Source organism: Pseudopipra pipra, chromosome 2, assembly GCF_036250125.1.
Source record: "Pseudopipra pipra isolate bDixPip1 chromosome 2, bDixPip1.hap1, whole genome shotgun sequence".
NCBI classification, from domain to species: domain Eukaryota; kingdom Metazoa; phylum Chordata; class Aves; order Passeriformes; family Pipridae; genus Pseudopipra; species Pseudopipra pipra.
This window is the reverse complement of record NC_087550.1, coordinates 21,794,291-21,806,933: the sequence shown is the minus strand read 5'-3', so window position 1 is coordinate 21,806,933 and position 12,643 is coordinate 21,794,291. Positions and strand designations below refer to the sequence as shown.

General features: G+C 39.8%; 1 protein-coding gene across 3 annotated transcripts; it reads right to left on the bottom strand.

Annotated features, from left to right (window-relative positions):
* Positions 1-935: 935 nt before the first annotated feature.
* On the bottom strand, positions 936-11,228 carry SFT2D2 (SFT2 domain containing 2). Of its 3 annotated transcripts, none has more exons than XM_064644326.1 (8): positions 10,868-10,983; positions 10,437-10,523; positions 10,029-10,114; positions 8,893-8,974; positions 6,874-6,909; positions 6,683-6,741; positions 5,918-5,947; positions 936-5,318 (listed from the first exon to the last, which is right to left on the bottom strand). In XM_064644326.1, the coding sequence occupies exons 1-8, from the start codon at positions 10,928-10,930 to the stop codon at positions 5,279-5,281; spliced, it is 483 nt and encodes a 160-aa protein (XP_064500396.1). In that variant the 5' UTR covers positions 10,931-10,983; the 3' UTR covers positions 936-5,278. The 3 variants fall into 3 exon arrangements, 2 of the variants coding, with proteins under 2 accessions (XP_064500396.1, XP_064500395.1); XM_064644325.1 differs by lacking the exon at positions 10,868-10,983 and adding an exon at positions 11,025-11,228 and having other exon boundaries at positions 3,883-5,318; XR_010428034.1 differs by lacking the exons at positions 936-5,318; positions 10,868-10,983 and adding exons at positions 8,144-8,259; positions 11,025-11,228 and having other exon boundaries at positions 5,912-5,947.
* Positions 11,229-12,643: the final 1,415 nt, after the last annotated feature.

Here is a 12,643-nt window from a genome sequence, read left to right as displayed (position 1 = left end):
TGACATTCCTTGGAAGCTCTATCCTTTTCAAAGACATAAAATGCAACCCCCTAGGTTTCTGTATTACAGGAAGACAGGCTGCTGCTTCTTCTACAAACACAACTTTAGAGTCTCCCGTAGGACAGAAATTTCAGTTGAGTCAGTTTTGAGATGGAGATTGTTTAGGAGAACAGTCAAAAAAAAACAAAACCAAAAAAGGTAACTGAAAAAAACAGTCTCCCACAGCACACAAATCTCACCACCACCCTTGCAAACAAAAAAAAAAGACCCACAACTGCCTGTCAACCAGGAGAAAGGATAATACACCCTGAACAGCCTTGATACTCTGTCAAGGAATACTGGGTTATGGTAAGAATACTGGTTTGAAATAACCAAATCACAGCAAGTGTTTGGACACATATTAAGCACAAACTTAAAAGGACCAGCTTTCTGAAAGAAAAATTGCCTCTAACTATTTTTAACACACATTCATAAATCATTGGCATTTTACTTCCAGTGTACAATCAGCACTCAGAGCATATTTATTTCAGAAGCATCTTGCTTCTTGTTGTCTTTGCTGACAGAATGGCATCAGGCATTCTTTGCTCTGTAGCACGGACTAATGATAGTTTGTTGGCACATCTAGGTTGACTCTTGAAGTAAATAAATAAGAAGTAGTAAAAATATCATCCCCACCTTAACAACTCCCATTGTGCCAACCAGTTCTCAGGGTGCATGCAACTGCTGGGTGAAGCTCCTGCACAGCAGTGGTGACACAGAAACTCCCATCAGAAGTACATGTTGTGTGCACAACAAAGGAAGTGAGGACAAGACAATAACTTTAAAAAAAAAAACAACCAAACAAACAGAAGAAAACAAACAACCCAGAGCAATTTCAGCATCACCCGGAGAATCAGCATCATTAAAAATGCCATATTAACCATAAGGACAACTCATTTAATGCAATGAAAACTTTATTGAAGGGGAAAAACAGCACTTGAAAAGATTTCACTTCATTACAGAGAAAGTTGTACATTAGGGAAAAAAGTATTTATCAAAGTAGAAATAAAACAGTGTAAATACATAGAAAAAGCACAGCAGAAAACAGAATCAGTAACAGTATAAAACATTGTGGAGAATTTCTGAATTTGATTTTTATTTTACAAAACAATTCCACAGCTGTTAGAAAAAATTAGTGGTCACATTAGAGCGAGGCACATGGTTTTAAGAAAATACACCATTTCTGGCCAGCATTTGCTGTGGTTGTAAATATCAGTATTAAGACAAACGTGTTTAAACATCCTCCTCGGTATTGAGAGTCTACAATAGCACAGTGATCTTACTTTCATGAACATGATTAAGTACCAAAATTAAGTTAAGAGCCGTTCTCAGAAATTCGGAGGTTCTTTCAATCTCTGAGCACACAGCAAGAGAGGACGAGCTTCAAGCACCCACACTGCTCCACAGGCAGTTCTCAGAACATGTATTTCTGACCACTCATAAGGGACAGTGCCATGAGCCTCCAAAGGCATTGCACACCAGCTGCATCCACCCACAAGTTATGACAGATTCAAGCCCATCATCCTGTTCCTAGCTGGAAGCCATCCTGTAGTAGTCTCCAGCCTCCCCCCAATTTGTATATTCACCTACAGAGCCTAAAACACTTTCTTTTTTAAAATGTGATTTCTGAAAAGACTTTCAACTTGGTGGAGAAAATATTTCTTGTTTTTTTGTAACAGCTCATGAACAATCTCATTACTGTAAATACTAAATGAGATGAAATTGTTCACATCATCAGTGTAGAATCATCTCAGATAGTACCAGCATTCACAGTGGACTTCATCACATAAAGCAGAGCAAAACTTCGAAGTAGTGAAAAAAAATCCCACATTTCGATGTATAGAGTCTCAGATGACTACCACCCTTCCCATTTCCACTTCTACTACAGCTGGAAAGTCAGCTGATCCCAGATAAACATATTTCTTGCTAGAACTGTATGCTAAGGCTGTTTGGTTCAGGTTATGATACCTGTACTGCAAATAAAAATGTGGACAAGTTGATCAACACTGAGGCTAGGCAAAAAGCACGTTCTGGTAGAACACCAAATCCTACTGGGATAGGCACCCAATGTCATACAAGTTTCTTTAGAGAAGTCAGCCTTGAGTTAAGTGCTGTAGGCAACTGAGCAAGGACTTTGGGAAGGAAGGAGCTTTGTGATTTAAACCACAAACATCTCTATTTGCAATAGACTGCTGACAACAAACATTCCTGCACTGAACAACATTAAGATAGAAAGCTTCAGAAATGCCCACCACGCTTCCTGCCAAGCAGATAACCAAAGCTGATGATATTAAAACTTAACACAAAGTAGTTTTAATGACCAAAAAAAAAAAAAAAAAGGTTTAATGGTATTATCTAAGTCAGATTGAAAACTAGTCAAGAGGGAACATTCATATACTAGTTTACTCCCTGGTTATGTAAAAATCATATAAAATAAAGTACTTTAATAAAGTGGAAATTTCTTTTGCTGTTAAACTTGGCAACAGCCTGAACACAACCACTTACAAGGGAATAAGAATCTAAAGAGTTTTGTTCTGATAGAGCTATTTTAAATCAAAACTGCCTGTAGATGAAGCAACAAACCCTGAGTATGTTTCACATATTGGCAAGAATACAGCAAATCTGTGCTACCATCTGACCTTCACAGGAACAGAGCACAACACCAAAGGGCAACAAAAACCCTAGTGGCACTATGGTGATCCTTGTGTCTTTGCCATCTTTCCTTGGCCTCACTTCCTTTAAGGGCACAATTGCTTAGTCTCATGTGCTATGAAGTCAAATAAAGATTTGTTCTTCTCTCTTATTCAATAAAGGCTGTGGAACTGGAATTACAGTTTTAAAAATGATAGGACGGGGGAGAGAAAGGAAGAAAAAATTAATTTAAGTTTACCTGCTATCTATTGGTAGTTCCATAAATTTCCTACTTCTAAATAGCTGTATTCACAACAGCCAGCTCAAAGGTTCCACTTAGCCAATATGCAAGTTGAAAAAATAACATTCAGCATACCCAATTCTACTGTTCTTCTGGAGGAATTGCTAGAGAGTCAAGCTACCACAATCCTACCCAAGCTAGCCAAGGAATAAGAGAAAGGCTTTTACTCCTTCTAATGTGAAGAAATCAAAAAAAAGAACCCCAGAAGTCAAGTTCCATTATCTTGGCTGCTGATGAACCTGGACTGATGACCCCAATTAACATAACTTTCCTGGAAAGGGGAAGCAGAAACAATGTTCTAGTAGCTTTTTTCAGGAACACCCAAAAATTAAAGAAATATTGGAATGTAAAAGGCATTAGGGTTGCATTTCAATTTCCCCTATACAAAGGAATTCTGTAAACATTATCAAAGTTCTATGAAAAGACTAACACATGTCCTTTGACAGATGTAAATAGGTTTTGAACTTACTCTGTGACAAAACACATCAGTTTAGATACTTGTCTGAGATTAGTCAGGGAAAAGAAGTATCAGTTTTCTTTAATTCCCAGTCTCCCTTGTGCAATTAACCAGTTCTACTTTTCAAGAAGAGTAATAGTCAACCTAGTTATTTCAACACTAACTTCCAAGTCCTGGAGGAGAAGAAAAGCACTAGGATATAGCACTTGAACCTGTATAACTAATTTATCCCAACATCAGTGCCATGTTTTCAAGGTGGCATTTTCCATTCAAATCTCTTTGTAACAGTAATTCTGGCCAGCTGGAATTCACAGAAAGGTTGCTAAAATTTCCCTTTCATACTATCTGCAAAAGGGAATCCTTTATTTTTTTTAGAGAATCCTAACAGCTGGATGATACTGTGCTTTATAGATTATCAGAAGGAAAATTAATTTAAGATTTTGGATTATCCACTGGATAATCATAATCTTACACACTGACTCCAGGAAGACAGTTTGGTCAGAGGAAAGGTGAAAGCAGTTAAACAGTACCTCAGAGAGGAGAAGCAGGAATTTGTGCTCAGATATTAAACAACTGACCACTGCAATGGTTTGGGAGTAAATGATTATATGTAGCTCAGAAGATAAAGAGAGTGGCCTTGGAATTTGGATACTGACTGCTCAGCATTTGTTAGGAGCTAGCAGCTAGATTGTTACACACTTTCTTTGCTAAGACAGGCAGTAGAAAATCGTACTTTCTCCTCAAAGCAGAGGAAGTCCACTAGTGTGTGCCAGAGTTTTAGAAGAAACTGATCCCAGTCACAAAAAAAGGAATGTTGGAGTTTTAATCTATTTACATTTCAGAAGAAAATGCATTCTCCCTTGCCCAAGTTGCTTAACCAACAGCCCACATCCACCTTATCACAGTTTGTCCTTTGAGGAAGGACATAAATAAAATCTCTCTTTGCCTGCCTACCATGCCCTCAGCTTTGCACTGCTTCTATGCTACAGCTGAGGGAGAAGAGAAGCACCTTCAGCTTTGTGTGAAAAATTTCAGCTTCCTACTTTGTTCATACTGTACATACTGTACTGTACAGACTGCTTACATTTAGCTGTAAGCAAGGCAAAGAACTCAGGTTCCTGGCAGCTGAAAAAATCAATTAACCTTATTTTACAAGGGCGTTTCCTACAGGAACAAGTTTTTACAGATGAGAATATCCCTTTCACATATTTTAAGGAAACACCATCAATATAGACTGAAAATTAAATACTTCATTAAAGATGCAAACATTTCATGGTTAGTCCCAAACAGTCTCTGACTTTATAATTAAATCTTTTAGAAGTCTCATAAACCTAACATTTTGCCAGGGAGACAGGAAAAGAAAGAATACCAATATTCCATTATCCAAGGCAAACAGCACAAAGATTAAGCAACGTAAGGCTATTTAAAAAAAAAAACAAGTTGTCAGTAAGAAATCAATTTGCAAATGATTTCTTTTTCTTGAAAAATAAATCATCTAGACTGCCATAGTCCCAACAGAGCCAAGGTCTTCATTTTACAGACTTCATGTATTACTTTGAAATATTTGCAAAACGAAATACATGACTTTACTTAAGAATTACCATAGCAAATTTTGGATTTCTGCTCAGTTCTTCTGCCAGACTGAATTTCAATTGATCACAAGCACCCTGTGATCAAGACACCATTGCTTACAAACTCAAGCAATTGCATACACTGGATGTAGCACAAGGAGCTTCTAACAACAAGCTGAAAGGCATGTGCTTAAGAAGTAGGAAACTACACAACATGGTGATCTTAACATAGTTCTACCTAGCACTTCCTAGAACTTCGTGAAGCGTCTGGTATTCCTGTTAGGACAGACAGACCGAAACACATTTCTTCACAGCATCCCTACAGGCAGGAGAAAGAAAAAAAAACAACAGTCACCTCAGTTATGCCACTTGATGAGACTCAATCCATGCTGCCTATCACACTGACACTGAGGGCTGTAAAGATCAGCTGGCCATGGGTTAATTGCACAACATAATTTGCATGACTACACAAATGCCTTAGAGACAAGTGGGTCTGCTCACTGTCCACCTGCCCACTCACAGAGGAAAGGACACCTGGAAGGCTGCACTGAGGCACTGAAGGCCTCAGTGGGGCTGATGGGGCAGGAGAGAGAACTGTATGCTCAAACACAACAGTGCTCATGGGGGAGAATGGGAAAAAAAGGTACACGGAAGAATACTCTTGTTTAGTAGCATTTGAACCAACATTTAGGCATTCCAAAGGCAAGCCTTATGGTCAGCATGTGGTCAGCAGATTCACATATTTTTTTACTTGTGTTCTCCCACTAGAGAAGTTGCTTAGTTTTATTTTCAGATTTAGCTACAGGGATTTCCTACACCAGGGAAAATCTTCTAAAGCCACATATTACAATGCTCCTATAAAGTAATTTTCTGTATGATTAATTAAACGATGAAAATTAAGAGAGTAGGGAAGCTTACCTTGCATATGGTATGAAGGAAATGCTGTACCTAAGAAGAAATATTTTGAAAGTTACTCTTCATGTCAGATTTTATTAGTCACAAACAAGAACAACCCTTCTGATACTCTGAATTAAAAGATACACAATTAAAATGAAGCTTTGAGTTTGTGAGCAACAGGAATAAGTATCCTTGCAAGTCATCTCAGCCCAGCCAGGCTGTGAAACACTATGGCAAAATAGGGGGCATGTTGTGGAAGCATTTTAAACACAGCTCTCCTGCATTCAATATTCTTCATGCTCCAAGACCTACAGGCAGGCAAGATTAGTCTTGAAGGCTGGCTATGTGTTCATATCAGTTTGTGCACTACTTCAGTGACCTTGCACAGAGCATATGTTAACATGAAGAACACTGACAATTTGATTGGCATAGCTGGGTCTCCAGACAAATTCAGGAGAGGGTAAAGGAGGAATACCATGTAGTAAGCAACAAATTGATTTAAAAGGGAGAGAAAAAAACAGTTTTACTTCAAGCTCACAGAAATTAAACGTTTAAAGGAACTTCCTTCAGAAATGGAGCCCTAAGCTCCATCTGCAAAGCCTCTGAAGTGGTGTGAGAGATCAAAAGGTGGGAACAGGTCAGCTCCTCACTGATGCATTGTCTAGAATCTAGGGGAATGACAAGGTAAAAATTTTCCTTCCCTCTAACTCATGCAAGGTCAAAATCCACTCAGCTACTAATGTTAGGTGCATAGAAAGTGGAGCACGTGGGGAGGAGATCACTTACCATGCCATGGCAAAGAACTGTAAGATGCAGAAAAGAAGCGCGAGTCCTGCCTTGCGCCACTGAAGGAAGAGAGAGGGAGGGAGGAGGGGAGAAACATAGCAGAGACAACAGTGTAAGAATCTTATTTTCAAAATATACTCCAATAATATTAACTCCATATATATATATACATATAGGACTCAGGTACTCACCCAGAAAGCAGAACATAGTGTTAGTACGAGGCACAACTAGAAGAAAACAAACAATTTCTGTTAAACATAGAAACAACTCCAGTTTTTATAGATACTGTAACACTGTAACAGGTTCCTTCACAGGACAGGAAGGGAATACATAGTTTCATAGTTTTATCCAATCCTGCATAAGAGTTCCTTGTATTTAAAATGATCTTGCTATTTCTTTTCTGAAGCGAATTAAAGCAATTACAAATATCACCTGGTATCTCCAGAAAATAATTTTGTGGCTGCAAAGGAGCATCAGTGGGTCCCTACTTCATCCCACACACTTCTTGGTGTCGTAGGCACACACCACACTTCATCATTTTGCATGAGTAAGACTAGAGTTGTACAAGAGTCTTTCTGCCTCTGCACATGCCACATTTCCTGATGATTACATGGTTACCATGGGGTTAAAGTTGAGTCATTACTTAATGTTTACCAACTAAAACTATGATACACTTTCAAGAACTTTGGGCTATTGCTTAGTAGCTCACCTGTTTATATATATGAAGTCCAGTACATTCATTCAAACCAGTGCTTTTTCTTTTTTCAGAGTTGCACTGTGTCTTTCTTTACTACAGTTAAAATCTTGGGGGGGGCATTAGGCCACTTTGGATTATTTTCTGCTTTAACCCTCAGTTTAAACGGAAGCCTCCTATTAGTTAAAGTTTTTGTTTTCAATTTAAGACACAACAGCTCATTTAGCTATGGCAGATGCTGATAATTCATCTTCCTTCATCAATATGTAACAGGCTTAGATACACGTGTACCACTGTGGTACTAGCTACTATAATGTGCATTTTTCTGCTTGAGTGGGAAAAACAAAGATATAGTACTGCATATTCAAGACAGTAACACATGCATTTTTAAAGAAATCATACACTTCACCTCAACCATGATAACTGACTTTAAATGTAATTTTTCCATTAGTTTTAAGGTGGTGATTTGTATATTGGTCTAAATACTGCATCATACATCTAACAACTGGCTTTATTCCAGTGAACAACATTCCAGGCATTCTCCTGACTTCAGGCATCCTGAATGCATACAAAACACATACACCACACAGTAAGCTTCTTGCTTGGATCTGCAGGCATGCACAGTTTCTCAAGCTCTGCAGCATTTCAGGATGTTTAAAGAGAAATTAGGAAGTGCTGATGCCAAGCAAACACTCTGAAGACATTCAGACTGAAAATGGGAGGACAGTCTCATGCAAGTTATACCACCTTCCAGATTTTAGACTCACCAAGAGAAAATGGGAAAGTTGCAGAGACAAATAAACATTCACTTTTAGGTATGGAACTTAGCAGCAGCTTCCAGGCATAGACACACACACAGTAGGTTTGGTACAATTTCCATCTTCTGAAAATAAAAATAATTCTAAGGGCTGACTTCAGCTAAACACTGAATTTGCAATTTCGTTCTGTCATACAAGTTTCAAAACCTGAAGTTATCAGCCAGCTGGGATGATGCCTGCATTTTTAATGCAAGGTGACCACAGCATAGAGTTCCCTCAGTTGCTTTGTCAGCAATAGATGATTCTATCAAGGTAGAAATACCTACATGGTTCTTTAAAGCAAATCAGATAGAATATAAAAAGACAAAATAATGAAAAACAAAATATCTAACTACGTCCGTAGGACTAGTTTGCCATCTTTCATTTTTTAGGAAACATGTAAATATGATGTTGTGACTTCAAGCACCCTAAAAAAGCACATGCATGGTACACACACACCAGCCACAGACCCTTAATGCCCATTTAGCACAACAATCTGGCTTCATCTCAGTCTTTTCAGTGGTTTTCTGGTGCTACACTCACCTTTCCACTACAGCCAATTTGCAGGGTGTTTGATGCTTTAAGAAAAGAAAAAAAAAAATAAAAGAAAACACCACCCACAAACACATCCTGAGACACAGTTATATCAATGAAAAAACTTTAAAATGAAAATTTTTCACAAGTTTTCATGAGTTAAAACTGACTCCTTTGATACTTACTAGCATAACAGTAGTAGCAATCAAACGTGTAGGCTCAAACATCCTTTTTAATTGTTTCATTGGTCCCATAAGAAAAAGAGTGCTGTGAAAAATAAACCAGGATGAACACAGAGGTAAGAAAGGCAAAAGTGAAACTAGGTAAGAATAAACTGTCTGTTGTCATGCAGAACATAATTACACTATGGAATATAGGGGACAAAATCCATTCCTGCTTTTTTTTCTGCAGAGTATTTCAAATTTTATTCACACTTGTTCAGTTAAAATCAACATAAGCAGAGCAGAACTGTCAAGTTAGTAGCATAGGTCAAGGTCAGCTCCAGTTAGATCATTCTTGACAGATGCTTTTTTCAACCTACTTTTCAAAAATGCTTTTTAAATCTGCTTTTCAAGAACGCCATCCACAGAGGTTCTGCATGGATTGCCAGGTAATCCAGCTCAATTTCCCTATATAAAGCACTGTTTTCAGACCTGGATCCATTCTGTGATCCCTTACTAGAACTGCAGCCCTCATTTAGGGCCCTGGTGATGGATACTGCATGAATTATACAACATAAAAGTTTTATCTAAAGTGATATTCCTGTCTCATATACTATGTTATTCTGCCTCATCAGTATATTACTTCCAATTCCATTATTTACACTTTCTAACGTCATGCTAAGTTTCCTCAATCACAGAAGGTTGTGTCTGTCACAAATCTGTGGAGCTATGTTTCAGGAACCTTGAAGTCCTAACAAATATGCCTGCCCTGACAGACAAGACTGCCCCAAATATATTCACCAAAACACACAGAACATTACCAAATGCAAAATGGAGAAGAATTATTTTTAATTTGAGAAGGAGGAACCAACAAAATCCAAAAACCTCAATGCTCTAAGTGTAAGTTTGATTCTTCTTTACTAATGAGTAACTTCTACCTTGAATGCATTACCAATAACAATAAATAAAATTAAAATTTCCTTTACCGTTTCAGGGTACCACTGGGAAAATTGTGTTCTTTAAAATTCAACAAGAAAATTACCCACAAAAGCAAATCTCAGGCAAATGCAACAGTTTCTACCACTTATTAACACTTATGCACTATCATTCTGCTTTTGTTTCTCATCTTTATTATGGAACTAAATTATAAAGATCGTTACCTCCCAATAGACGCAATATTCCCCAGAGTATAAAACACTGCAAAGAGAATCAGCCCTTTCTTTGGTATCCATAGCAGACAACTACCCTAAAAAGGAACATTAGAGAGACGGGGGGGGGGGGTGGAAATTAATAGCTTTGAAATTGAAAAAGAAATATATCCCAGAAATATCACATCACAAAAGAAACTTAAAAAAAAAAAACAACCTTAAACCTAAATGGCAGAATCACACATACAAAAGTAAATCGCATTTATTAGCATTTTTGTTAAGACTTAGTGTATCTAACTGGAACCGAGTCAGACGTCTCCTCAGAGGCTCAGAAAAATCAAGCAACGGCACAGAGCAAGGCTGCAATCACCTGGGCTCCTGAAACTCAAATACTGGAGAGATCTGGCAAAAAGTCCTTACCAAGACCGAGCACAGGCATCCTATAGCAAAACACGCAACGAAGCCTTTCACTCGGGTGCCCCAGCCTAAAGAAGTTGAATCAATAACCTGGAAACGAGGAGAAAAATAAAAGCGAAACTTATTTACTAGTAGACCTTGCCTCCTATCCAGTGTGCAAACTTCCTCTCGGACGCTGAGCTGTGCCCTATTCCGGCACCCTCTCCCGCGGCCCGCGGGGGATGCGGCGGGACCGCCACCCGCTCTGGGGACCCGGGGGATCCCCGCAGGGCTGAGGGGGCGGGGGGGGGGGGGGGGGGGGACGACACCGCCCGTCCTCCCGCCCACGCCGGGATCGCCGGCACCGGCAACTTTTCCGCTGGGGCTGTTCCGCCAGCTCTCCAAACAAACCGGGGAGGGGTTGTTTGGGTGCCCCCGCAGCCCCCCGGCGGTACCTCGGCCAGGCCGCTCGGCTCCTCCGCGTCGCGGCCGCTCAGCACCCGCTTCAGCTTGTCCATGGCTCCGCTCCCCGCCCGGCCAGCCCGGCTGCCCTTCCCTTCCCCTCCCTTCCCCTCCCTAGGGACTACCAGCTCCGGCAGGCACCGCGCCCACCTGCGCTCCCAGGTACGGGAAGGCCGCCGGGGCGGCGCGCGGGCTGACGGGGGATGTAGTCCGGATGTGGCTGAATCCCATCTCCTCCCGTCCCTTTCGCGTCCATTACTCGGCAATAGCAAAACTCATAGAAACAGTGATACAGACTTCATTTCGCTCCCACGGCTGTGGCTCTTACCCTGGTCTGAAAGAGTCTCCACTTTATTTTCGTAACTAGACCAGAGCGGTCTCCTGCCAAAGGCACGTGGACGCAACATCTTACTAGCAGGCAAAATTCAGCATCACAAGTGGTTATTTCAGTTTATTTTGCTCAGTTAAAAACAAAACTATAAAACATTTGGTACATTTTAGTTCGCAACATACAAGAAACAATATAAACTGCCACATTAGACTCGCCACAAAACAGCTGGAGAATCCCCCCCTGCTCCCTCCCCCTAAAAGTGGTACCCTCCAAAGTGGTACTTTTCTGTGGAAATTTCGTGCCAGCAGGCTCGCGGTACACCAGCTTATGCTGCTGCTTCTTGGTAATCTGTGTGGCATAAGAAAGTCACAAAGTGCTCCAATTTTGAACTTGTAGTAACTGTAACTTCCTAAACATGTTCCTGTAATTTCCCCAATACGTGTGGTTCCATTTAAATGCACCCAAAATAGATGGATATCACATATCTACATAGTCAGGATACAAGCCCATTCAATAAAACTGTATCAAAAGGTCACAGATTAGAGTGTATGATGGGCAAGATAAAATACACAGTATAAGCTAAACATGCAGAGTGCCCTTTTCAGTGCTTGCTGTCCACTCTGTGGGTTTTCCCCCCAACACGTTTTAGCCCAACGGAGCTTACATTAGCATCACTGACCAAACCCGAATCACAGTTTTAATTAATTAATGCAGATATAGTTTCCTTCATGCTAGCACTACATGAGCTCTGCTCTCAGTCATTACCAGCTTTAAAGTGTGTTTTTATAAGCTTCAAGGCATGTAAAATAATATATGCTTAGAGTAAAAGAAGTGCCATGATTTACTTCTACTAGAAAAATACCTCTTCACCCCCATTTGCTGTTCCCTTCCTTTTCACTCTCTCCCCGTACTCCTCTATCACTGGAGCAGACCCAAATCATCTTCTATTACCAAATGAATTTTAATCACTTCCATGCTGCATTTATTTGCAGCCCCCTTCTTTACCCTGACATCAAAATCTTTAGGAAACAATGCTGGAAGATGAAAAAACGCCAACAGAATATAGGACTGTAATAGGGAATATAGAGGATCTCACCTCTATTTCAAAGTGGCCATAAATTCAGTCACACAGACCATGTCCGGGTGACAATTTCTTTCAGAGACTGCTTAATTTCAGTTTTCTTCACTCATTTTATCCTGTGGACCATAAGATATTTTGCAGTAATCCTTTCCAAAGGATTCCAAAGATAAGGCTGAAGGTGTATTCAGAAAAAAAAATAAATTCTAATCAATAACTTTTTACAAACTAATCCCCACAGACTCTCTGTGAGGTAGGCATATATTAACTCTCATTTTTACATACAGGGAATGGAGGCACAGAGAAGTGTCTTCCTCGTAGTTGGAGTAAATCAGTGACACAGGACACCAAGAAAACAGT